We start from the raw sequence: 27,827 nt of genomic DNA, 5'->3' as shown, positions 1-27,827 counted from the left end.
AATTTCTGATCTGTTACATGCTTCAAGTTCATATGAACCTGTAAAATAGAGTGAAGAAACAACTCCACCTAACTGATGAGGAATATGGTTTTATTAAGGAGATTATTACGTGCTTAGTAGTTGCATAGGATATATCCTTAAAATCATATCCTGCCCCAAAGAGTCTAAGGTTTGATCTACATCTAAAAGTTACCTTCACTTAGCTCCACTGCTCAGAAGTATGAAATATGTACCAAAAAACCAAGACCCTGACTCTGCCAAACAAATATGCTTAATGTTACTCATGTGACACTTTCCATTGTCTTCAGATAAACTACTCCCCTAAATAAAATTACACATGTGGGTAAGTGCTTGCATAATCTGGATCCTGTTGCTTTCATTATATAGTTACATACCTGTCTTCATGAGAAGGACCGGAAATGTCTCCATTTTAATTTCTGAAATTTCTTAAATGTTGTTTTTTCAAATAGGGTTGTTAAATGTTGATTGATTAGCAAATGGAGTAGTCAATGGAATTTCCACCAACTGCTTGATTAGTCAATAAGGAGGGGAGGCACAGCGGGGAATCCAGTGCAAGCGGGAACTGCTTCAGTTGCCCCTTGTGCTGAGTCCCAACTGCTGCGCTCTGCCTTTTAAATGTAGTAAGAGATGCATGGCTCTTGTTACATTTAAAATGTAGAGCCGCTGCACCTCTGCCTCCTAGCTCCCCGCTACCCACTGAACCAGTGCTGGGGGAAACCAGTTTATAAGCTAGTTCCCCCCCCTCTCGCCCCAGCACGGGCTCCTGCTCCTCCCCTCTTGCTGCCTCTTAATACAGAGGCAGCAAGGGCGGAAGAGAATACGATTAGTCAACTCAACTACCCGATAAACCTAGGTTTATCCAGTAGTCAACTATTCAACTACTCTTTTACATCCCTGTCTTCCATCAAACATTATAGAGGGGAGTTTGTTAGCAATCTGGGGGAAATTAATTACAGAGGAGACAACCAAAGTACACTAATTTTCATCTAATAATACTTAAAATGGATACTGTGGCTCCTCGAAGCACTTTGCAAGCATGCTAATAATTAATATGAGCTAATACAGTAATATAATTTTAGATCTTGATATTATTGCCTGTTGAAAATAACTTTTTTGATTGATTCCAGATTATGCTTATTGCTTATCATGAATCAGAATTTTTTTACTTGTAACATTAAAAGATGCATTCACGAGATAACTAATGCTGTTTTCCTACTTAAGCTGTTACAGTGATTAGATTTATATTTTTACTTGGTTGGAAAAATTTAAAAAATAATTTATTCTTCTGGGTCAATGCTTTCATTATATTTTTCCTCTTAAAATTAACTAATGTTTAAAATACTTTTTTTAAGTGTGCTTTCGGATCGCAGTTGTTTAAGGGATACAACTGGGCCAACTTCTATGGAACTTGATGCCAGTGTACAAAGGACTTTGGAGGATAGCTTAGCAACAGAAGCTTATGAGAGGAGAATAAGGCGCCTAGAGCAGGAAAAACTTGAACTCAGTAGAAAACTGCAAGGTAAAGCTATTAAAAAGACTCTCTTGACACTTTCTGTTGGATTCAACTATAATTTTTCTGAAGTCCTTTTAATATAATGGGTGGGGGTACAAATATGTTTCCTGGAATGCTTCCCACTGGAAATTAATCTGCTTCCTTATTTCTGTTGATAAATAACATTTTAATTTTTTAAATTCCTAAAGCATGCCATATTTGCTACTTACAATTTGTTAAATTCGCTGAAGCCATGGGTTAGTTATTACTCCATGGTTGTGTCTACACTGGCATGAATTTCCGGAACTGCTTAAAACGGAATACTATTCCGTTTTCAGTTTTTCCGGAAAAGGAGCGTCTACATTGGCAGGCTGCTTTTCCGGAAAAGCCCTTTTTCCGGAAAAGCGTCTGTGGCCAATGTAGATTCGCTTTTCCGGAAAAGAGCCCCGATCGCCATTTTCGCGATCGGGGCTTTTTTCCAGAAAAGACTACTGGGCTGTCTACACTGGCCCTTTTCCGGAACAGTGTTCCGGAATAAGGACTTATGCCGGAGTGGGAGAAGAATAGTTTTTCCGGAATAGCGGCTGATTTTGTACAGTAGAGCGTCGTTGCTTTTCTGGAAATTCAAGGGCCAGTGTAGACAGCTCGCAGTTTATTCCGGAAAAGCGGCTGATTTTCCGGAGTAAGTGGCCCAGTGTAGACACAGCCCATGTGTGAACACTACATACTTACAATCCGGGGGAAATATCTAGGTTTATGTGTTTGGTACCGACTGAAGATGTGTTGGCACCTTGCAAGTGGGAATTGTGTGATTTAAAGTCCTCATCCTACAAAAACATTGGCATATTCTTAACTTTATGTATGCAAGTAATTCCGTGGATGCCAATGGGGATATTCACATGAGTAAGTCTTCACATCACTGAGCCATAGTCCATTTACATAAAGGCAAAGAAAGCCATAATACAGAAATTAGCATACAACCTCACAAAACATGGCTCTTCTTTGAGTGTGAGGTGCAGGTGCCATTCAGATGTATGGATTGTTTGGATTTTCTGAAGCATCCCTTGTTGGTTTATTTTGTTCTCATTTCTTGGTTTTGTGAACAAACACGTTATTGTAAGCACAATTTAGGCATCAGTGTTTGAAAGCTTAACCAATATGTTATATATACATCAGCATATGCTCTTTTCATAGATTTATAGCGTTTATAGCCAGAATAACTAGATCATCTAATCTGATAGGCTATTAATTTTCACCCAGTTACCCCTTTATTGACTCTAACAACTTGTGTTTGACTAAGCATAGCTTGTTTCGCTAACATATACTTTCCAGAAAGGCATCCAGTCTTGATTTGAAAACATCAAAAGATGAAGAATCTATCTCTTCCCTGAGTAGTTTGTTCCAGTGGTTAATCACTCTCACTGTTGGTAGTAGCACTTGATTTCTAATTTGAGTTTGTCTGGCTTTAGTTTCCAGCTATTGATTCTTGTGATGCCTTTCTTTGCTATATTAAAGAGCCATTTAGTACCTGGTATTTTCTTCCCATGAATATATTTATATATTCAAATCACCTCTTCATCTTTTTTTCTAATAAACTAAAATGCTTGAGCTTTTGAAGTCTTTCAGGGTATGTCTACACTGCCACCTTAGTTCGAACTAGGGTGGCTAATGTAGGCATTCGAAGTTGCAAATGAAGCCCGGGATTTAAATATCCCGGGCTTCATTTGCATCTTGCCGGGCGCCGCCATTTCCACGAGGAGTTCCACGAGGAGTAATTCGAACTACCTACTTTGTGCCGCGTGTAGCCGCGGGCATGGAGTCCCACTAAGGGGGATTTTAAAATGGCGGCGCCTGGCAAGATACAAATGAAACCCGGGATATTTAAATCCCGGGCTTCATTTGCAACTTCGATGCCTACATTAGCCACCCTAGTTCAAACTAGGGTGGCAGCGTAGACATACCCTCACTGTAACACATTTTCTCCAGCCCTCATTTTGGTGGCTCTTTTCTATACCTTTTTCAGTTTTTTCAATATATTTTTTTTAAATTTGAACAAACCAATATCAATCTCATAAAGCAATACACCAAAGAGGTAAAAATAACCTCTATGTTCTTTTTAACAGCTCTCCTCTTTATCCGTCAAATAACTTTTTAGTTCCTTTTGTCTCACTGTTCTAGAGTTAGTGTTCAGTTGCTTGTCCACAATGGCCAGAGATCACTTTGGACTACTCTTAGGACTCTTGAATCCAAGTTATTCAGATATTCTGAGCCTGGATGACCTGACCACCTTATGCAGCAATAGATACAAAAGGGTATCTAATTATCATCACCTGCACCCAGAATACTTTGTTCCATTTCTCCACAGGTTGTATTTGCTTCCACAGTAAGTCATAGAATCATAGAACACTAGAACTGGAAGGGACCTCGAGAGATCATCAAGTCCAGTCCCATGCCTTCATGGCAGGACCAAGCACGGTCTATATCATCCTTGTCTATTTAACCCGCTCTTAAATATCTCCAGTGAAGTCCATGTTTTCCTGTGGAGGCAAGGCCCGGCCAGTGCCCAGCTCTTCCCAAACCCAGTAGCTTTTGCTCAGCAGGTGGAGTTCCATCTTGTTCCCCTGATTCTTTTTTGTTTGTTTGTTTTTAAAGACACACCTAGCTATAGCTCCTAGTCTTCCAGAACACTGCCTCATCTTTCTCTCTTTTCTTTGGAATTCGAGCTAACTTATCTAGGCCCACTCTCTTTCCACTCCAGGTGTCTTTCGAGGACTACTAATGAGAGCCGGCTGCTTAAGTATTTTGTTTTTGTTTTCCTCTCCGCCCTCTCCCCCTATGTGACAGTTCACTCTTTCACACATTATTAGATATTGTGTGACCTGCTTCTCTATCACTGATGGACTGGATAATACTTCATCATCCCCATTTGAAAAACTGCATCATTTTGTTTCTTTCTTTTATGGCATAAAAATATTAATTGAACATTTCTGCTGCCTTTTCTGCATGATTAACACTACGATCTTTCTCAAGTACCATCTTTTTTGTTTTTAATATATATCTTTTAAAACTGCTTGACCACTGCACATGGACTTCTCCACTGTTAGCTTTCCTTGTCAATTATCCGACTATCATAACTTTTAATTTGTATCAAATGTTACCTATTTTTCAAGTTATTTTTCAAGTTATTATATATATATTTTATTTCTAATGTCTGTCTTACCTGGAACTCCAACCACATGGACTTTTAGCTGAAGATACTTGATTGTGTAATCATGGGTTTTTAGCCATTTAATAAACTCTGCTTTAAAAAGCTTTTTTGTCTAAATGTTTCCTCAGAATCAGTTTCACTCATAATTTTCCTTTGCTTTGAGAAATTACCCCTTTTGAAGCACCAAGTATATGTATTACTGGTTAAAATGGTCTTCTGTTTGCCAATATTGAATGTAATCATTCATCATCACTGATTCCTATAGGCTATCATCAGCTTTTTGATCTAGTGATTAATTAATCTTTATCAATCATAATGACATCCAAAATAGTGATCCCTCACGGTAGAAAAATATTTTGTGTTAGAAAATTATCTATACATTTTATGAAAGTCAAATGATCTTTTACTACTGGCTACATGAGACCTTCTGCATACATTCACCAAATTGAAGTGCCTTGTAACAACAGTTTTTCTTTCCACACATTACAGACAGGTGTTTATGGAGTAACTCATTCTGATCTCTAGTTTGATTTGATGGTCCGCTAGTTAACACATTGATCCATATGCATTAAAGATCCTGTGCTTCTGATTTACCAATTACTTATAATAGTTCCTTTAGAATGCTACTCCTCCACCTCTTTACCTGTACTGTATTTCCTGAACTGATTATAATCAGTGCTTTTTACATTCCAGTTATAGCAACTGGAGTCCATAAGGTCAAGTATATCAGATTTCTTCTCATCAGTATACATTTTCAGTTCCTCTTGTTTTTTTCCAGCCTCCTTCTATTGAAATAGAGACAATTTTGTACACTTGTCAATTATCAAATGTCACTTTCTTCTGATATCTTACAGTATATATTGAGGGAGTGCAGGAGGAATCTCTCATGGTTCTCTTTTTTGTATTTAGAATCTACGCAGACAGTCCAGGCTTTACAGTATTCAACTGTGGATGGCCCGATAACAGCAAGCAAAGATCTAGAAATTAAAAGCCTAAAAGAAGAAATTGAGAAGTTAAGAAAACAGGTAACTGGTAAGTCCCAAGTATTTGCATACAATCTTTCAATGGAAAAGATGAACTTACAAAGTGATCCCTAATAAGGGGGAAAAAAGACCGTTATTGAGAAAAACACGCCTTTTCAGAATAATGCTGATTTCATAAGAGCTTGATAGCATTTACTTTGTGGTGTCCCATCTTAAATTTACCATTCAGTATTAACTACTGAAAAAATGTTTTCCTTCTCATTCTTTTACGTGTTCATGTCTATCATTTTTGTAATTATTTAACATTGAGGATGCCCATTTTGCACCACTGTAACTTCTTTGATTTAAATTAAGTTATTCCTAATTTACACTGATTTATTAATCAGGCCCCAAAAGAGTAGCCATAAAACCTTTACTCTAATTTGCATTGCTATAATTTTTTTCTAACAATATTCTCAGGGCAGATTAAGTCTTTCACTTGCCTTAATTGTTGTGGAAGTACAACAGCAACTTTTGCAAAGTCACAGGAATATATGTTTGCACAATAGCCCTTCTTGCTGTCCCATCCCTTGCTGCATTACTGTATTTAGGCAATAAAGTGAAGCAGGTAAGTATTACTTTCATGTTCTTGCTAATGTTTGTAAACCCAAGAAGAGTGATTGTTATGGCCTGCCAGCCTTAGCATATTTTAAAGGTAAGCATCATTTACATCACTTCATCCTTCCCACTGAGTAATCTGGTGCCAATGGTGTGTGCAGTAAAGTCTTGAGTGAGTTTTATTGCTGTTTGATATTTCAAGCATAATGGGCTGTGATCATAATTCTGATTATAATCATACTTACATGCTTTAAAATATGTTTAAAATCAACACTGGAGCAGACAGTGTGCATTCTCATCATTTTCTTTATCATTTTAAAGTGCATTCAGCAGTTTGAATACAGTAGTGGAAAGATAAGATTTTGTTTTATCTGAAATATGCTAATACGTAGATATTTTTTCTGAAATCTTAAGTCTGCAGAAAGGATTTTTCTGGCCAAAACAAGTGGAGACAAATGAATCCAATAACTATGACAATTGAGCCTTGTATGGGGCGGGGAAATGTTAAAATTTCATATTACCTGTGTAAAACAAATATCCAGGTTTTAGGGATTGAGCACACATTTATGAATAGTGCTCTGTTGTATAGAAAATGCCATTTGTTCCAATAGATGAGCCTGAGCTGAACTCTAGAATTCATACCCATCTGTAAAGGCAGGGCTTTGAGATTGAGATCATGTGTCTGATAAATGGAATCACTTGATAATTTATTGGCAGTGACAATGAGATATGTCTCTATCTAAACTGCAAAACATAAAAAAATGCACATCACGTGATTGCTTTGAAACAGGTAATACAGATCTAGAAATCACTATATATTTTGGATCTTCCTGTTTTGGTAGTAAGGAGGTGGCTTTGGATAAACCTTCAACATCCTGAAGTTTACAGTTTGAGACATATCAAGTTGTTTGGCCTAAATTTTGTCTGATCTCTGAAATGGGATAGCATGTAGGGATTATTCACTGGATCCTAATTTTTCTAGCATGTCTGCAGATCTGTCAAAATCACTAAATTATATCATCTAATTTATTTAATCTTCATTTGACTTTATAAATGTATGTTAAGAAATGCAGAGCTCTGTATTTTGTTGCTGACACCTGTGAGTGTGGTGTGCAAAGAAAAAGGAATTATGCTGGCTTTGTCTTAATTAGAATGGAGGTAAAAACTTCTACTAACATTTACTATATCTCCAAAGACTATTGGTCAAACAGCCACTTGTAAAAGTAGCCATTGAAAGGGTGGAATGAGCAGAAAATCCTCTCAACTGTCCCAAAAACTGCTAGATGAAAGAGGATTGTACTTATGTGTGTGTCTAGATTTCCAGCTGGGAGTGTGATTCAGGGATTCAAGTGATGTTCAAGGAGACATTCCCATGCTAGCTTTCATTGAACTGATGCACTAAGAATAGAATGTAGCTGAGACTCAGGGTATGTCTAGACTACATGCCCCTGGCGACAGAGGCATGTAGATTAGACTACCCGGCATAGGAAAATGAAGCAGCGATTTAAATAATCGCTGCTTCATTTAAATTTACATGGCTGCCGCGCTGAGCCGATCAGCTGTTTGTCGGCTCAGCGCGGTAGTCTGGACGTTCCGAGGTCGACATCAAAGGCATTTTTTGACCTCCCAGGTATGCCTCATCCCAGGAATGTCCAGAATGTCCAGACTACCGCGCTGAGCCGACAAACAGCTGATCGGCTCAGTGCGGCAGCCATGTAAATTTAAATGAAGCGGCAATTATTTAAATCGACGCTTCATTTTCCTATGCCGGGTAGTCTAATCTACATGCCTCTGTCGCCAGGGGCATGTAGTCTAGACGTACCCTCACTGCTGTGGGGATTTTTTGCAGTGTAGACATACCTTAGGGCTCTCACTTAGGAAGCAGAAGGTGTAGCTGCCAGATTCAGAAGAGAGATTTAATTCCACATATCCTACCTTCCAGCTGTGTGTGTTAACCACCAAGCTATAGAGTCATTCTTATTTTTTCACCTGTTGGCCCAGTGAATATTTATATAGTTATACAGATTAAACCTCTCTAGTGTCGAGTATGATTTTATTTAGAGGGATGTCCACTTTTTGTGGGTGTGGCCTAGTTTCCCGCAGCCCCATAAAGTTTGTTTACAGCCACCACTTCTAGTTTTCAGTGTTCTGTACTGTTATTTAGCTCCAAATTACCCCTTGAATATCTTCTAAGAGTCTAGCAAATAGTGGAAGTGTTGGTAATATTGCTAAGTGTAAGTATGGTGTTTATGCTTTATCTACTTATTTTCTTGTGCCAATACAATAAAATTGTTAACAACATTAGCACTTTGTTATAAAGAGAGCTGATAAGCTATGGCTAGGCATAGGTTTATATAGGATGAATCAGAACAGTCACACATTATTAAGCAGCATTACAAGCATGGTTCCATTTATTCACCTAAGTGAAATAAAAATAGAGACCCCCCACTCGTTACAATATTGACCTCCCGTGATTCAGCAAATTCTCTGGTTCAGCACTCGTCTAGTCCAGCACCCTTGGGACCTGAAAGATTCAACCTATACAACAAAGAACAGCTTCACCAGGAAAAAACTGAGGGCCATCCTAAACTGTTCTGGGATTAGCCTGGTGCTTTGGGTATTTACCTGGGACAAAGGACAGGAAAGACTGAGCAGAATTGAGAGCACAGCTGCTGGCTACTCCCTAGGGCTGGCAGAGGAGCATACAGCCCATCCACCAGTTGCTCCCCATGGCCAGCGCACAGCAGGGGATGGGGCACAGTCCACCTGGAAGCTGCAACCTGGAGCATACTGGAGCATGGGGGCCTTGCTGCTGGCCAATGGCTGCTCCCAGGGTCTGGAATACTTTCTGCTCCTGTGATCATTCTGGGTTATAACTGTCCCTTGTTCTTGCTGTCCCCAATGTGGCCATTCATGCGTATAACTGTCCCTGCTATCACACCCCTCCCTTACCATTGGATGGGAAACAATCACATTCCATGCATATTCCATTGTCCTGCCAAAACCCTGACCTTGCATTAAGCTATAAGAGGAAGCTGCATACAAAATTTGGTGGTCCTAGCTCTTACTGTTTAGGAGTTCTTTAACAAATGGACTCACAGATGCACAAACTCTTTCAAATATCTTACTATATATTTTAGAAATGTGCATCTGTTTGTCTTGGTTGTGCTAAGATAATGGGATGTGCCTGGAATTCGATTGTTTCTAATAAAATGAAAAGGAAAGGAGTCTGGTTGGAGGGAGGTAAGCTTTAGAGTTGGGGGAGCAGCAAGGGACCAGCGATGGGGACCAGGTCAGCTATAACTCCATTGGGTAAGCAGGGGACAGGAGTGGAGAAAGGATAGCTATCTACTATATATTTCAGAGAGTTTGTCTTTCCCTCCACCTGCGGGACATGCACCCTCTCCCTTGTCTGTGCCTGCTGGAGGTGCAGCGGCCATGGACAGGTGCTTCTCTCATGGCTCCAGGCTGCTGCAGTAGGAGAGGGCTGGAGTTTTCCCCTCTCTCTGGAGCAGCCTGCATACTGAACCCTTCATCTCTAGTCCCACCCCAGAACTATGATTCTATATATTTTTGTTTGTCTCTTTTTTTAAAAGTTATTTGTGTTAAGGATCCAAGCAACACCAGGTAAACTTTCTAGTGTAGCAGATAAAATAAAAGGAAGCTATTGAGAAGAGATGGGCCCAAACCAAATACTCCTATCTGAACATTTCCAAAATTCAGGGAAGTGTAGGGTTGTTAGGTGACCGGTTTTGAACCGGACACTCTAGAATTTGAACTTTCTGTTCGGGAAACAAATTAAGAAAATATAAATGAGAAAATATAAATGTCTGGTATTTTCTAAATAAGATGTAATGTAGATTGTGATGTAATGTCAAGTGTGTCCGGTATTTTTGTTGAAACTGTCTGGCAACCCTACAGGGAAGTTCAGAGTAGAAGGTAGAGCCAACATTCTGATTGCCCATTATCTTTAAATACAAACCCCAGGTCCTCTAAAATTTAAGAAAGTTCAGATACAAGTTTTGTGGTTTGGGCCACTCTCTATGACTAATGAATTAAGCCTACAGTTAGAGCCCTGAAAATCAATGCAGAAATATGTCAGATTCTGGGATCTTCCCAATGAGACCTTTGTAAATCAGGACATTTTTGTCTATCCTGTCTTCCAGGAAATGACAACTCAACATATGCTTTCAATTTTTGAGCTTAAAGTCATATTTTTTTGTTCTGTAAGTCACGTAGAAGAAAATTTTGAGGAATCCTTTATATAAAGGATAGCAATAGAAAAAAGAAAGTAGAACTATGGAAAAAAGTAGTTCACACATAGAAGACAGGTTTATCTTGGCTCAGCATAGCAGCATATAAACTTTCTTATGTTGGTAACTTCAGAGTAGAATACAAGAGACAGGAAGTTAATAATTTTTGGCATTGAGATATAGTTGTAGTTTAAGTGCATTCTTTTAGCGTATTAAAATCAGAGAGAACAAATTAGAACAGTAGAGAGTTTTTAGAGGGATAAAAGTTAATAGTTATTTATCTGCCTACAAAACTTGCCGCTCTTAACATCTATGTGTATTTGTAAGGCATTTGTATTGTATAGTTCTAAGAGCCAGGCTGTTAAGGTCACATTTCTGAAAATGTAATAAAAATAGGGTCTTTAGATTTTTATTTAAAGTGTATTTGTGTTTCTCTTTGCACTATGAAGATACAAGCATATGAAGTGATATCCTGGTCCCATTGAAGTCAATGGCAAAACTTACATTGATTTCATAGGACGTGGATTAAACCAATAGTTGTGTATATATCCAAATATAAACTTTTAAGAAAAGAGGTAGTAAAGAACAGAAATTGATTTATAATGCAATTTCCTTTCCCTCATAAACCTTTCAGTGGTTTACTATATTTTCTGCGATTCTGCTTTTGAAGTTGTATCTTTTGGGTATATTTATTTGACATAATTTTCAAGGCCTATCCACATTATTTTTGTTTTCTAAATGAGTAACAGTTTATAAGAAACCATTTTCAGAAATATGTGCCTTCCTGTAGTTACACTAATAATAAATAAAGCTGGTTACATAAATACAAATGGTGTTAACTCTAAAAATAAAGCCATCTGAAAATAATTTGAATAATTAGAAGGAGAAGGCTTGCCAGCTCTTGAGTAACCAAGCACTTTTTTGATGGTTCTTTTTGTTTGAGGGAGGAAAAACATACTAAGTGTCTGTGTCATTTGAAATGTGTCAGGTAATAAGTTACATCCCAGTGTATGAAAGCTAAGGACACATGTCATACAATATTAAATTATGAAACAAGGCATTATTTGGCATGTCATACTATAACATGTAACTGTTTCTGTTTCCATCACATTAAAAACAAACATAGCAATCAAAAACCATAATTTTTAAAAGATTATAGAACACCACACCTTGTAATCATTTGTAGTTTGAGATTGTATTTGTCATTCTACCTGCATAACTAAATGCAAATGAAAACAGTTTAGGCCAGCCAAAAGCTACGCTATCAGTTAATACGCATGGTTTCCTTTTACATATTTAGCAGTACTTTTTTTTTTAATAAAGATTCTGGTCAGCTGGAACAGCAACTGGAGGAGGCCAGTTCTGCAAGGCGAGAACTAGATGATGCTTCCAGGCAAATCAAGGCTTTTGAGAAACAAATTAGAGCACTGAAGCAAGAGAAAGAAGATCTTAATAAGGTACAAAATGCTTTGTTAGACACCTGTCTAGAAAATAAGCCGGTTGTACTTTTGTTATATTTCTCTTAAAATAAGAGATGTCTTAACATCTCATTTGCAGAGTAAAATTAATTAGAAGGTGATACAAATGTATCCATCATGTACATTCCCACTACTTAAGCATCATGCATACTGTCATACGAGTGGTCCTAGCAAATTGATTCCAGATCTTAAACAGATCCATGAAGTGAACTGTATATTGGCTACACAGAAGGCCTTTCTTGGCCTTGGATTAAGGTGATAATTAGAACTGCTAGTAGGCAAACCATAGATGACTGGCTACAGGGTAAGGATTTAATCTGAAATCTGGTGAGTATAGTGGGAAATGTTGCGCTAGCTATTCAAGAAACATTGGCTTTGTGGCACATAGACACTTGCAGAGGAGGAAGAAAGAAGATCTGCAAATCTGAGGATTTAAGAAATAATTTGGGAAGAGAAAAAAAATCAATATTTGTCACGATTGCCATTTCTCTTCTTCCCCTTATTTTTCTATATCTGCTTTGGAGGTTGCAATCCTCTCTTTAGTATGCAAATCTTGCTATCATAAATACATGGCTTTTTACAATGATCTCTGCATGGGGCTATACTTTAAATCAACTTGGAAACAGGATGTCATGCAGAATATGCAAATGTGCTTAAAAAAGGTCTCTCATTAATACATTAAATTAGTGCTCTGTATTCTGCTTTGGGTGCTAATTTATTAAGTGAAGTTAAAGATGTTGGTTTTGACTTAAAAAGCCCTCAGTGCATTGAGATCTACGTATCTCCCAGAGAGACCAGCTCTCTCTCTTCATGATAATACTGGGTATTAAAGCTTCTTTAACATGCTAGAAAAATTGGAAAATGCTCTTGACTCTGTGTAGCCAGCAAAGTTACAAAATATTTTACCCTCTAGCCTCTGTTGAATGCATAATCATTTACTGGTGTCTTCTGATGATAATTGAATCCTTCCCAAACCTACATTCATGGGAGTTATAATGGCTGTCTTGAGGTTGACTTCCAAAGGGTTTGTTTTCATTCACTTGTAAAATTAAAAATGCAGTGTTGGTATAGGTTGAAGCAATTCCACTGACTTCACTTGATCATAATCTGGCCCCATTACCTTTACAAAGAGTTTTCATTGTAAGCACCTGGACTGTCATATTGCTACCAGTTTGCTATCCTTGGATGTGTGTATGTGGGTCCCATTCAGTTCACTGAAAACCCTCACTCACACATCCAAAGGCAGAATTTGGCTTTATAGGTTTGTTACTTTTTTTAACTGTAGGAACTGATGGAATCTAGTGAACGATTAAAATCTCAAACCAAAGAGCTAAAAGATGCACACAGTCAGCGGAAACTGGCTATGCAGGAGTTCTCAGAGATGAATGAGCGGCTGACAGACTTGCACTCCCAAAAACAGAAACTTACCCGTCAGGTCCGAGATAAAGAGGAAGAGATGGACATGGTGATGCAGAAGGTGGAAATATTAAGGCAAGAGTTGCGCAGAACAGAAAGACTCAAAAAAGAAGTAAGTAGTCAACAGGAGTTTGTAGAATCCTCATGATGGTAACTATCTGTGGAAAATTTTCATACAAATAAGGCATGCTTATTTCACTGCTTTTTTAAAATATATTCAAGTCATATTCTGTAAATCTTTAACTCTTTATTCATTGATTGTCATTGATATAAAAAATCCAATATCTCTTTAGGGATTTGAATTTTTCATTCTAATACCGAATATTCAGTTCTTATACCAAAAAATATAGCTTTTTTGGGAAAAAACAAGTATTTGTTACCCTTTTTTGTAGCTGGAAGTCCATGCTGAAGCTGCAGCTGCTGAGGCATCCAAGGACAGGAAATTGCGCGAGCGAAGTGAGCAGTACTCTAAACAGCTGGAGCGTGAACTGGAAGGACTAAAGGTTAAGTTTCTTTTGGTTCAATACCTTTAAAGTTAATAGCCAGCTTGGATTTGAGCAGTAAAATTTCTTTCAGATACAGGACAAGAGGAGAGTATGAATTTGTGACCTCATTCTATATTGTACTTGTATCTATGAAAGGCTATGTGAAAAACATCCCACAATTGCAAATTATTAACCAGTGCCAACTTTTCATGCTAAATGTTAGCTGTGTTTCAAGGAGGTCTCTATCATAGTGACATCTTGATTTTCTATATTTATTCCTGGTTAGTGACTTCCATAACAGTTGGCTCACTTTACAAGTCAAAAGAAGTGTTTTGTAATGTTTGAATGGGTTTTTTGGCATGAATGAATAGTTGCTTAAAAACTTAATCAGCACATTCAGATATCGATGGAAGTGTTTTTAAACATTGCTTTATGATTGCATATTTCAGTAATAGAACCAAATATCTAATAACTGTTACTATCTGATGTTCCTCTAAAGGAATTTTTTTACTGTATTCTTACATAGCTCAGCCAAGCATGAATATATAGGTCTCAATTTTGCAAATTCATAAATGAGAGAGTAACTTTATATGTTTAAATAGTCCCATTGACATCAAAATGTTATCTCATGGTTTGGGGTTGTGTAACATGCTCTGTAGAGGTTCTACTTTCTGAAGATATATGCCTCAGAGTTGATGAATAGGAACAAATTGGTTTTCTGGTGTCCATGTAAAGGTAAGTGTGCATTTAGCAAAAAACGTGTTTTGTCAGAAAAGGTAATTAACCCCTAGACCTTGTTAGGGTGGATGTGGTGGAGTCCATCACTTTAACTCTGCAAATCAAGACAGCTCATCTTCCCAAGACACATGCTGCACTTCTCTGAAATTATGGGCTGTATACAAGAACTGATGGTTGAAATTCAATGGCCCGTGTTGGGGAGATCAGAATAAATAATCATAAAGGTCTTTTTTGGACTTAAAATTCTATGAATAATAGTTTTTGCCATTGATTTCTGTGGGACACTATTTAGAAACTTTTTTGCACATATCTATAGTAGGGTTACCAACTTTCTAATCGACCAAATCAAACATGCCCTTGCCCTGCCCCTTCCTGAGATCCTGCCCCATCCCTTCTCTGAGACCCCACTCGCACTCTATCTCCCTTCCTCTGTCACTTGCGGTTGTCAATCCTCACTCACTTTCACCAAGTAGAGCTGAAGGTTGGGGCATGGGATAGGGTGAGGGGTTCTGGAGTGGGGCCTAAGGTGAAGGGTTTGGGGGCACAGGAGGCTGCTCTAAGCTTAGGGATGGGGCTTGAAGGGCTCAGAGGATGCTTTGGACTGAGTCAAGGGGCTGGAGCACAGGAGGGATATGGGCTGTGGGGTAGGGCCAGAAATGAGGGGCTCAGGATATGGGAGAGACAAGGGTTGGAGTGTGGTGGGAGAGGAAAGGGCTCCAGCCATGGGTGCTATGGCCAGAGACAAGGGGTTTGGGTGTAGGAGAGGGCTCAGGTTTGTGACCAAGGGGTTTGGAGTGCAAGAGGGGGATTCTGACCATGAGTTAGAGGGTTAGGGTATGGGGGAGATGTGGCCTCTAAGTAGCACTGCATCAGTCTCACCTCTGTGGCTCCCATTGGCTGTGGTTCCTAGCCAATTTCAGTTATGAAGCCAGTGCTTGGGGCAGAGGCAGTATGCAGAGCCCTCTGGCAGTGCCTCATCCTAGAGCTGCAGGGACATGTCACTGCTTCAGGGGAGCCACAGACCTAGGTAGGGAGTGTTTCAGTCCTGTACCAATTGGACTCTTAATGTCCGGGTCAGTGGTGCTGATCAGAGCCACCAGGATCACTTTTCAACTGGGTTTTCTGGTCGAAAACTAGACACCCAGCAACCCCATTCTACAGTAGTACCTCAGAGTTAAGAGTGCCATAGTTACAACTGATCAATCACCCTCCTCATTTAGAACCAGAAGTATGCAATCAGCAGTAGCAGAGACCAACAACAGCAACAAAAAGAAAATACAGTACAGTACTGTGTTAGTGTAAACTGCTAAAAATAAGAGGTGAAAACACATTTTTCTTCCTCATAGAAGAAAGTTTTAAAGCTGTATTAAGTCAATATTCATCTGTAAACTTTTGAAATAACAACCATATCGTTTTGTTCAGACTTTCGAACATTTCGGAGTTATGAACAACCTCTATTCTGGAGGTGTTTGTCACTCTGAGGTTCTACAGTATTTATTTTGTCTTCTTCCTAAGTAAAATATACAGTGTAGGCCTTAAGAGAATCAGTCTCTCCCAAACATAGGGTACATAAAGCTGCCAGTGCTGCAAATCCAGCCTGCCAGCTGGAAATAAAGCTGTTCCTTCTGCTTCATATATCTTCATCTCAACAATAAAGAGTCTGGCATCAGAATTGAGATGGCAATTGTGGATAATGAATGAGGCAGAATAGGACATAGTTTACTCTTTAACACCTCTATGGGTTCTGTAGTGCTGACAGTAATGAAAACTCATTTATGTTAGTAAACTAGAAGATAATGACTTGGATGACAAGTAGAGAGAAGATACATGCAGAAATGGCTTCCCATTTTAATGGGTTACCATTTTAATTGCTTTGTAATCTTAACCCGACTTCAATGTTGAAAATAGTAGATACTTAAGTAATTTAAATATAATAAAACAAAACTGTATTTTCAACAAAGGGTAAATGTAATTTTCTCTAAATAATATTCGAGAAGCATTTTTCATTTTCCAAATTATTTCATTGCATTGCTACTATTACCAGTGTATTTCTATAGACATGAGGTCTTCGGTTTCTTGTTTATTGCAGTAGACTTCAATGCAAATACCTAGTTCTGTCTTTTTGAGCAAACATAAAATAATATTGTTGAATAATTTTCATTGGTTTTGTACGCTAAAGTAAAGCCAATAGAATTTCAAACTAGATCTGTTATCTCAAGCTACTTTTCTGGGATGAAGAGGTGAAGGGACAAGTTAAGTGAACAGGAGGGTGTTGTGGTAGAGTCTGAATTGGGAGACCAGACCTTTTGGAGAGTGACATTGTAAATAGATGTAACGTGTGTTAACTATTTAGACTGAATTTAAACTGAAATTCCCAGCTCCATGCCCCTTTTGTTGCCTACTTAAAAACCAACAATAGGTTTTTAAATTAAGAATAATAATAATCATAATATAAACAAAAATTCTATGGATAATATGTATAGCTATTCAACTTAAATGTATATATTTCATCTTCCTTATAAAGTTGCATCAGCCAGTCAGCCTTTTATAACCACAAAACCTGTAAGTCACTTGTTTAAAACCTAGCATATCACAAGTTTGGATTCCTGACATAAGTTTGGTCAGTTTCTTGATTTTTTTTCGCATCGAGGTGAGGATGATGAATAATATCCAAAGGGAGATACATGCCCTGAAACAAACCAAGCAAACTGTAGCAGTGTCACTAAAGGCTAATCTCTCCAAAGCCGAGCAGAACATCTTCTGAGATTATCTGTATTAAACACAGCCTTTAAAAATAAAGGAAAGAGGCCCTGACATAAAGTGGCCATCTTTACTGCTTTGCCACTGCACCTTACTACATTGCTGTAGTTTTTGTGATACTCCCTATGTTTAAGTGCAAACTCAATGCATTCTTAACTATGGAATTGCAATCTGAGCCGTCGCAGTGTACTTATGTTTGAATACGTTTTGTAATATTGCTAATAATATTGATAACATTTTGAAATAGTTGGCTTCAGACGTATTGATGGAATTGGGAAGTGCTTATTTGCTTTAGTTGAGAGATGGACACCTGTTCCAAATTCTCAAACATGACCTCTAAACATCTATGTGCAAATAGGTATATTGTTCAAATGGATTCGAGTTACACCGTTTGTACACTCAAATATGTGTGTATGAAAATAGTTACAGATTTACTGCTCCAAGTTCAGGCCAGATCAAAATGTATTTGCTTATTTCACTGCTCAGCTGTTGTTTAATAGTAAGCTGTTGAAAAATATGTAATTGCTCACGTTTCACTTTTGTCTTTCACAACACCATCTGAGCTCTGGGATAGTGTTGCTTTGGCACCCTGGTTATTCCTGAATTTACAGTAGAATTTTTTCATGTGCCTAGTACATGAGGTTGCCTTGGAGGAGCATTTTACCTAATGTATCTGCTCCGTATGGGCTGCATTTAAGTAAAACTAGCACTTTAGGCAGCATCAACACAGTTAAATGGTTACTGACTTGTGTCTGTCATCATGTCTCCACACTTTCTTCTGAATCAGAGTGCTCTGAGCCAAATTTAAGCAGCACCACTTTCACATTCCCAGACAAGCTTCATTTATTAAGGGCAAGATTTCACTAATATGGCTCATCTACACAAGGACATCTAGAAACGTTACTGTAAAACAAAAGTGAAAATTTGACAAATGAATAAGTACTGCAAAACTAAATTAAGGTCACTTTAATTCTAAGTAAGAATGATTAAATAGAGGTTTAACGAATCCACTTTAAATTCACTTATCTTATGAATTCAGATTCTTTCCTGAGTGTTAGCAAGTGTCTGAAACATCAACATAAGTAATTTTTGGTTTCCTGTGGCTGAATTAGATAAAATCTTGTGATGCTATAAACTAAAACTACATATCTCATGGATTCTGCATTCCTATGTTGACACTAATTACATGTAGTGTTCCTTCTAACTTTTCATGTCCATGTGTGGAATGAATTTTATGTGCACCAATATGGAAATGATGTGCAATGCATCGCCTCCAAATGGGTGCACGTTGCAAAATTCATTCTGTACATGGACAATTTAAGGTGAGGATGTTTGGAGTGAGTTGAGTGGTTCGGAGTGTAGGAGGGGGCTCGTGGTTGGGGGTTGAAGGGTTCTGGCTGCAGACTCTGGGGCAGGATTAGGGATTGAGGGGATTTGGTTATGGAAGGGGGCTCAGACATGGGGCAAAGGTTGGGATGAAGGGTGAAGGCTGTGGCTTCGATTTAAGGATCTGGGATGGGACTAGGGATAAAGGGCTTTGGGTTGAAGATGAGTTGGGCTGGGGAAGAGGCATCTCTCTCTCTCCCAGCTACAGGAAGTCTGTGCTGCTGTGGACAGTGGCAGTAAGACTTTGAAAAGGGGCTTCTCAGGCTCAGCACAGAACTGCCACAGCTGTAGGAGAGGTACATTCCTCTGGCCCCAGCAGCTCTGTGCATGGCAGTGCTGAGACCCTGCGTGGAACTTAGTAGACAGTTGTGTGGCCACAGATCTTAGAGGGAATCCTGGTTGCAAGGCATATTTTTTTTCTTGAGGAGTGTCTAGCAGTCTTTATAGTCAAATAATCAGATCTTTTTTGAGCCATATGCACAATCTGTTTAAGCATTAGCATAAGTAAAGGTACAAAAGACAAACTGATTGATGCTAATAGTATATGATTGAAAGTGTGGTTATAACCAGCTACCCAAACGCCTCGGATGCATTAAAAGGCAAAAAATCAATTTCAGTCATCCGAAAGAACAGATCTCTAGATTTCACTTCCTGATGCACAGCGTTGCTTTAGTGAATGTTCTTTCTTTTATAATATAAGAAACAACGTTTTCAGGGTGAGTTTACAAAGAGAATTAGTATATATTTTTTAAAAGTATTCTTCTGTTACAAATTATTTTTGAGTTTTAAAACTAAAATAGCTTAAAAGATTATTAGTAGTGTCCAATAATGTCAAACAAATGGGCTACATCTGATTTTGAGCCTGATCTTGCTGCCACACTAATCAATGGCAAAACTTGCATTGCCTTCAGTGGGTGCAAGATTAATCTCTCGTATTCAGAACTAAGTTAAACAATATTTAAGGAGCATTCAAGTAGCAGAAAAACTTGCCAAATGTCTCTGCAACACTCAAACTGACATAAAATGAAGTTGTTCTGCTGTCTAGCTTTTATGCTGTGATATAATTGATAAATTAAGTATGATGGGCCATGTTCTGTTGGCTTTTTTTTTTCTGTTCCTGGCTCAAGGGTACAAAATGATGAAATCAAAATTGTACTTGGCATCAGCACTTAAGCCAGCACTGGAATTTCTGCAGTGCTTCCACAAATTGCTCATTGCAGGAATTCAAGCAAGAGTGTGTATGTGCAGGGATGCAGAGGAGGACATGCTAAAGTATGTGGACCCTGGACCCTCTCTTCCCCATTCCATAATGTCACTGGAATGGATGCTCTAGATATCTGAACTCAAAAAAATTAGGGGGAACCAGGACTTGAGTGTAAAAATTAAACCCTGTGATCTTTTTCTGACTGCATATATATGAATGCTAGAAAGTGGCCTGTTACATTTAAAATGGCAGTATAACCACATTATACAAGCATCTGAAAAATATGCTCTATTTAAAGACTAGCTCTCTGGTAAGGAGAGGCATATCAGTCCTAACCCTAACACTGACTTTTAAGCAGTTGAGATAAATAATAAATATTTAACTGTAGTTTATTGTGTAAATTATACTCTCACAGTATTCCTTGTATAAACATTGGCTTGTGTATGTCAAGATTGTGTTGTTATTAAGCATGTTTCAGTCGTCTGCAGTGCAAAAAAACTAATTTTGAGATGTTCCTTTTATAGCAAAAGCAAGTTGGTCGCTCCCCAGGAGTGAGCAGCACAGAACATCAGCAAGAGATCACTAAATTAAAGGCCGAGCTGGAAAAGAAGAGTGTTTTTTATGAAGAGGAACTATCCAAACGAGAAATAATGCATGCTAATGAAATCAAAACCCTGAAGAAAGAACTGCGGGATGCAGAGAGCCAACAGCTTGCCCTCAAGAAAGAGATCATGATCTTGAAAGATAAGTTAGAAAAGACCAGGAGAGAGAGGTAAGTGTACCCCCACAGCTCACCAGTAAACTCTATACATTTAAAGACCACACCATCACACCAAGAGTCTGCAATCAGAGACATATTCAGGGCCAGCCCACAACATTTTGGCACCTGAGGCAGGGAGCTCAAAAGATGCCCCCATGTCCTCTCGCTTGGACCAAAACTTTCAAAGGTCTCAATACTGCCTTCTTCCTGTTCTACTCCTCTCATGGTACTGCAGAGAGAATACATATGTACCAGCAGCAGACACAATTTTCTACACTCTGGGTCCTAGGGGCACGCCCCAGGCCAGCCCTGGACATATTGATAGATCTGGTGTCATAACTGAAAAGTAAACAAATTGAAATCTGTTTACAAGCCATCGTCAAAAATGTATATTATGAAGTAGAACAGTTATGGTTCCTTTTGTCAAATTCTGCACCGGCTTACTACTTGTCTTGAAGTAACTAGAGTTGCAGGGTTGTAAATTAAGGGAGAAAGTGCCCCATTGTGTCTTAAATTGTAGATTAAATAATTTTTTAATTATTTTAATTCATTTGTTAATTTTGTAACTTAAACAGGCGTTTTCCCTGTTTGATATTTTCATTTTTTTATTGAACAAATAATATGCTGGAGATCAACTAGTGCTTACACTTTAGGTCCAGGAACTATAGTTTAAGGTAGGCAGAGGATGATCTGCACTGACTTTATTTAGTGCTAACTATCTACACAACCCTCTTCATGTATACTAAAAGAGGGTATGTCTACACTACCCTCCTAGTTCGAACTAGGAGGGTAATGTATGCATACCGCACTTGCTAATGAAGCCCGGGATTTGAATTTCCCGGGCTTCATTAGCATAAGCGGGGAGCCGCCATTTTTAAATCCCCGCTGCTTCGAACCCCGTGCAGCGCGGCTACACGGGGCTCGAACTAGGTAGTTCGGACTAGGGTGCCTATTCCGAACTACCGGTACTCCTCGTTTCACGAGGAGTAACGGTAGTTCGGAATAGGACCCTAGTCCGAACTACCTAGTTCGAGCCCCGTGTAGCCGCGCTGCACGGGGTTCGAAGCAGCGGGGATTTAAAAATGGCGGCTCCCCGCTTATGCTAATGAAGCCCGGGAAATTCAAATCCCGGGCTTCATTAGCAAGTGCGGTATGCATACATTACCCCGCTAGTTCGAACTAGCGGGGTAGTGTAGACATACCCAGAGTGATTGCTCAAAGACGTGTTTTTATTCTCATGTGAGGAAGCTTACAATTTGGCTTGAAAGTTCACCGATTGGTATTCATCAGTAAAGGCAAGTTCATCTAGAAACAGTGTGTGCAGCACCTTTGTTGATGAAGATTTCAAAGTGCTTTACAGATAGTGACCCATCAGTTTCCTTTATCTTTCTCAAAGGCAGGAAGGGCAATAGAAAGACCTCAACAGTGTAGTTCATGCAAAGGGGAAAGGCAAGTGTTTGCCCTTCCATGACCAGTTTGGGGGCTGAGCAGAGGAGTGAAAGAGAATGCAAGAGGCAAGAAATAGCAGCTTTAATGTTATGTTCTTCTGTAAGTGCTGGTCCCTATGGGCATTCTCTGTGGAGTACATGCACTCATGCTCACAAGACTGGAAGATTCTTCACTAATGATGTTCTTGGTCGATGCCTGCACCTCTTCGGGCGCCAAACCGAGGTATAAGGATGGCACAGAACAACCATCTCTCTAGTTCTTATCTACTGCTCAAGGTCCAAGATCTAACTCCAACAGTATCTGTAACTTTGCTATCATTCCTGACTTCTATTCAGGTTTTTCTGAAGTAGTTTTTGTCTTTGTGTAGTTAGTGTTTTGGGATTAGGAGGTTTTACCCTCTCCCCTTTATTTCCACCATTCAGATCATATATTATGCCCTTCATGGCCTGTCCCATGATCTTCCTAGCTGGTAATCCCCATACCTCTTGCTTGTCCTGCCTTAAAGAGGCTCACATTCCATTCAAGTTCAAGGCTTGTTCATTTCCAGTTCATTTCCAGCACACTTGCAGATTCTGACTTAGGATACATCTTATGGAGCTCTCTGTGATGCCACAGCCCAATTCTGGGCCTTCTGACCCTGCTGTATATCAGCTAGATCCACCTATTACTGCTCGTCTAGATGGGGTTTATCTTAGTCCTGTATTGTTGAAATCCAGACCTAAACACTATACCAGGTACAGATAAGAAGAAAGTAAGAGAAAACATGCTAATATGATGTGGGAGAAATTCCCACCTAAACCCTCTAAGTAGATGATTGTCTCTCCTACAACTTCGAAGTCAGGTAAGATTCTGTGCCTTGGTGTGGTGTGCCTGGAATGGCTAGGGAACATAGGCTGGTGCCATCTGTACTGAGAGCCGAGAACACTCCAATTGCCACCTAGGCAAGGGGCGAGTCTGCCTCCATCCTCAGTAAAAAGGGGAAAGAGTGATTTCCTTCTAGACTAGTGGTTCCACACCACAAGAAGAGGTGCCAAGACTTATCACCAGACCAGCAATGCCACCACCTCTTACAAACAGAAACTACTCACATTCTCCCACTAAACTCGCCTGTGCCATCTTGAGCACTGCTATCAGCTAATACTGACCTGTAGTTGTTGCTTCTCTCAGATTAATTTCAGCAGAGGTACCTATGTTGTCTGTATATTATTTGCTAGACCCTAGCACCACCTATGGTTTTGAGCTGCACATATCAGTCGATTCTGAGGAGTTCTTGGGAAATATGATGCTGATTCATTGACTTGATTTTAGACTCTACAGGGATTCCAACATCTCTAGGGTGTCTTTTCTCTCCTGAGCAACTGTCTTTCAGTTCCAGGAACAGTGGCACCATCCCCCCTGGGCACCACCTCTTTATCCATACAAGCCTACATTCTGACCCTATGGAGTGTCAGACCCTTACTTTAGATATTCTGACTCTAGGAAATCAGACAGGAATACACACAGAGATTCCCTCAGCAGTGCTGTGGGAAGAGGAAACATCCTAATCAACCAGAGCCACTCAAACCACCTGAACCTCTCTTCCTCATCTCCTGATTAGACAGTAACACTGCCTTCTTCTTCTCGTCCTGTCCATTACAATTTCTGAACCACCTGAAGAGAATCAGAGAGGCTCTGCAGATTCCTCTGGAGAGAATTCAGAACCCTATCACAAGCTTATGAATATCTTTCAGACTACAGGCCCTAGAAAGGTAACACTTCCCATTAATCATGCCACTTTGGAAACATACAAGAGGGTCTGGTGCATTCAAGCCACCTGCAACCCAGGCTAGAAAGGATGGAAAGAAGATACTTGGTTCCACCTAACATGAAGCAACATTTGTTTTCCTACTCCAATCCAAATTATCTTCTAATTCAGGTTATCATTGAACCGAGCATAGACTTTTGGTAAGGACACCAAAAAACTGGCCCAGCTTAGGAAAGAACATTTATTAGCAAGCCTACAATTGCAGATAGTAAATTATTTTGAAATTATTATTTTGAAAAGTGACTTACTAAGTACAACAAACTGTCTGTTTGCTAACAGGCTTCCTCAGGAGCTCAGGCTACAATTTCAGTTTGTCCTTGGTAAGAGAAAGATCATAGCAGTTTTCCCTGCAAATGTTAGTCAGTGCGTCTCACGATGCTTGCTGTACCTTGGTGACTTCATGGTAGTAGTCAGTCAGCATGAAGTGGGCTTTTGGCTTCACTTCTCATGTCTGTCCTTTAAGAAAAACTATATTGTGGATTTCTGTTTCCCTTCCATCTTCAAGACATTGTGATGGATGGATAGGGTGTATGGCAAGGGGTCAAATGAATTTTAGGATAATGGAGATGACTGCTATATAAAGTAGACAGCTGTGATACACAGGAAATAGCCCTGCTGTCCCAATGGATACTGTCTAGGTCTAATAAAAACTGGATATTTCCTCTCTCTTTATTGATCAGTTGCTGATTGTAGAAGGTGGGATGAAATGAAAAATGATCACCCATTTACAAAGCTTGGGGCACATGTTGGGGAGCTGTTCTTCCCTAATGTGGTGTTTTGTACAAGGGGGAAGTGTACAAAGGAATCACTTCAACTTCTGGAATACAGACTTCTTTGAGACAGATGTGCAGCAGCCCGTTTTGTGTCAATACATTATAACTTTGTTCTAGGATGGGAAGTGAAGAGTAACATCGTTTTGAGACAGTAAGGGTAATAGCCATAAGCAGCCTATTATCATTATGACAGTTACAGTTTTGTTCGAATTCTGTGATCAGAAACGCTACAAATGCAAAAAAGGCTACCACATCTTCAGATATTCAAAATAGTTAGGGCTATGGATGTCACCTGGATACTCTAGTGACCCTTTGACACAGGGGAGGGCAATAATTTTTGATGGGGGAGAGAGGCAATCCAAGATTTTAGAAAGTGGTCCAGGGCGTACTTTTCCACGATGTTAATAAAGGAGGTGCAGGGTCTGGGATGGAGGTTGGATGCAGAAGGGAGCTTGGGGTAAGGGATTAGGGTGCAGGAGGGTGTATGGAGTCTGGGAGGGAGTTTGGGTAAAGGAGGCGGTTATAACCTGGGGCACTGGGTGGGGTGCAGGTGTTTGGGTTGTGACCTATGGCAGGAAGGGGTTGTGACCGGGGGCAGGGATTGGGGTGCAGGTTCTGGGAGAGGGTATTGGTACAGGAGGGGGCAGAGGGTTTGGGTTATGTAGGGTGGGAAGCAGAGGGGGGAGAAGGAGGATATGAGGTGCCAGAGGCAGGATCTAGCCAGGAGATTTGACAGGCTGCAGGGGCCACATGCATGTGTGAATAACTACTAGCCTAAAGGGAGGGGAAGCTTTGTGTGCTGCCTGTTGTTCAGCACAATCCCATTGGCGGGTTTCTGTTTTGGAGTCAGGGACAGCTCATGAAGCCTTCCTGCCTTCCCTCCAGGCTCTCAGTTGTATAGGATAAATGGCCAGCAACTCCTTTTCTGAGCAGTGTGTGGGTGGGGCAAGGCAAACAGGCAGCCTGCCTGGGACTCCCCGTTGCATCTGTGGGCCAGATCCAGAGGCATGGAGGGCCGTATTTTGCCCAGCCCTGCTTTAACACCATGTTGACGTATTTGTTCAGTGCTGACTCAGTAGGAAGAATGTTAAATAACAAATTGCCAACACCACTTCCTGTAGCACCAAGTTTTTCTTGGATCTTTCTCATCCAAATACTGACCATCCATACTCTTCAAGGTTTATAAGAACTTATCAGGTTACAACCCAAAATTGTGTGGCTGCAAAAGTCAAAGGTGATAAAACTTAATAGCTGAACATTTTCATACAGTTACTGTTTCATGTTTGCTGTTTATAAATCTAGTTCCAATAGGATCTTTTAGATCTCGGTAAAGAAAAAAGTGGACATGAATTGAATTTACCATCAATGGAACTGTTATGAGATTCATAAACAAAAATGTATCAAAGATCCAAAATCAAGGGTCTTGACTCTTCAGTGGGAGTCAGACACCCAGCACATATCAGGAAGGGCTCAACATCTTACAAGACCAGCCCTCAGGTATATAAAATGTTCTTTATAAGAATCTGCCCTTGCACAAAACTCTTATAGAACAGTACATGCAGAGTCTTATTGTGGTCACTGGGACTCCACAGAGATGCAAAGATCTACCCTACCAGATCTAGTATTCTGTGTCCAACGGTTATCCGTACCAAATATTTTAGACAAAACTAAAAGATACCTGTATTAAGCAATATGAACTAGCCTGTCCTTAAAATAAGTTTTTTCTGAACCTGTGAATTAATACATTAGCACAAACAGGTTTATAAATTAGATTTGTACAGGGCGAAACACGTGTATGTCAATGTTTGTTTTTGACTTCAAGGTGGGGATATGATTAGTTAACGTGTCAGCTGGTGGGTGCTAGAGCAGCTTCCCAGCCGTCGTGGATAGGGAGTTGTTCCAGCCCCGTGGGGCCCGCTGTGGGGGGGAGGAGTGCTCCAGCCCAGGCAGAGGGGGCCATTCCAGCCTAGCTGTCCCCCTTTAATCTGTTAACCAGTTAAACGGGATTTTACATCCCTACTTCAAGGCCCTTTCTTTTTGTTTCAAAATAGTGAGATAAGATAATTTTGTGCCCTGCCCCACAATCACAGTAATGAGGTCAAGGTTGAAATGATGTCTTAAAAGATGTATTTTACATTGTTTTACTGTGTCTCATTCACAAATAGACAGCTAAGATTTGGAAGAGAAGAAAAGGTTGATGGGAGTGAGTGTTTCCAGGCTTCCCTGCCCAACATGTATATCAATAGATTTCATCACTTTTCTTAGACGGGGATTTAAAGCCCCTGAAGGAGATAGTTGAGGGCAGTAGGTGGGTCTTTCCACCTGACTCCTATTTCTGAGACTGTATCTCTCCCTCCCCACACTTAAACTTCTTTATCCTCCTTTTGATTTTGTTTCCCTTGCCTTATCCGTAATCAGTCTATTTTATTGGTATGGGAACTATTACAATTGCAATTAAGAAACTCAGTTTACAAATGCTAAAAACATGTCAATTATATATTCTGGCTCTTTTCTCTCCTCCCCAGAAACAGGAGTTGGCAGAAATCCTAAAAACCCATCAATACAGTGGCTGTGATGATCAGGGCTTTACAGAACAAATATTAGACAAAATGCATAGCAACCAAAACAAATTATAACAATAAACACACAAAACTAAACAAAAAGTTAGCCAAACTCTCTTTTTTTTTAACATTTTGATCTGCTGTTTGAGAAATTAGCCTTAATTCTGTTCCTCATACATGGCAGCGGGACTCATTATCCATTCCCCTAATGCTTTAATCTTTTTTTGGCTATTGCCCAGTATGCTCATCATATGCATGGAATCTCTTAGTCTGGGAAAGGATTGATGCTGGATTTCAGAACTGGTATTTAAACAGTTATGATTAATAGGATATATGGGCAGAATGAAGTACTTATGTTTCAAAGGATGCCTAGCAATGAACAATTTCAGAGATTAACCTAATATAGCGTACTATATTTCAAAGTCTGGTTAAAACGTTAAATGAGTTTCAAATTAGGAA

The 27,827-nt window shown here is 39.5% G+C and overlaps 1 protein-coding gene across 6 annotated transcripts in view; it reads left to right on the top strand.

The window, feature by feature from the left end:
• The window catches only part of CDC42BPA (CDC42 binding protein kinase alpha), a 333,045-nt gene that overhangs the window by 208,805 nt on the left and 96,413 nt on the right, over nt 1-27,827 (top strand). For all 6 annotated transcript variants that reach the window (XM_075925322.2, XM_014570971.3, XM_006118059.4 and 3 more), the window contains exons 10-15: nt 1,374-1,540; nt 5,631-5,753; nt 11,878-12,011; nt 13,318-13,560; nt 13,841-13,951; nt 20,546-20,793. In XM_075925322.2, the coding sequence (XP_075781437.2) occupies nt 1,374-1,540; nt 5,631-5,753; nt 11,878-12,011; nt 13,318-13,560; nt 13,841-13,951; nt 20,546-20,793 (1,026 nt within the window). The remainder of the gene's footprint in view (nt 1-1,373; nt 1,541-5,630; nt 5,754-11,877; nt 12,012-13,317; nt 13,561-13,840; nt 13,952-20,545; nt 20,794-27,827) is intronic.

The sequence above is a fragment of the Pelodiscus sinensis genome, chromosome 3 (genome assembly GCF_052426305.1).
Source record: "Pelodiscus sinensis isolate ZL-2025 chromosome 3, ASM5242630v1, whole genome shotgun sequence".
Classification (NCBI taxonomy): domain Eukaryota; kingdom Metazoa; phylum Chordata; order Testudines; family Trionychidae; genus Pelodiscus; species Pelodiscus sinensis.
The sequence above is the reverse complement of the archived record's forward strand: the minus strand, read 5'-3'. Positions and strand labels throughout refer to the sequence as shown.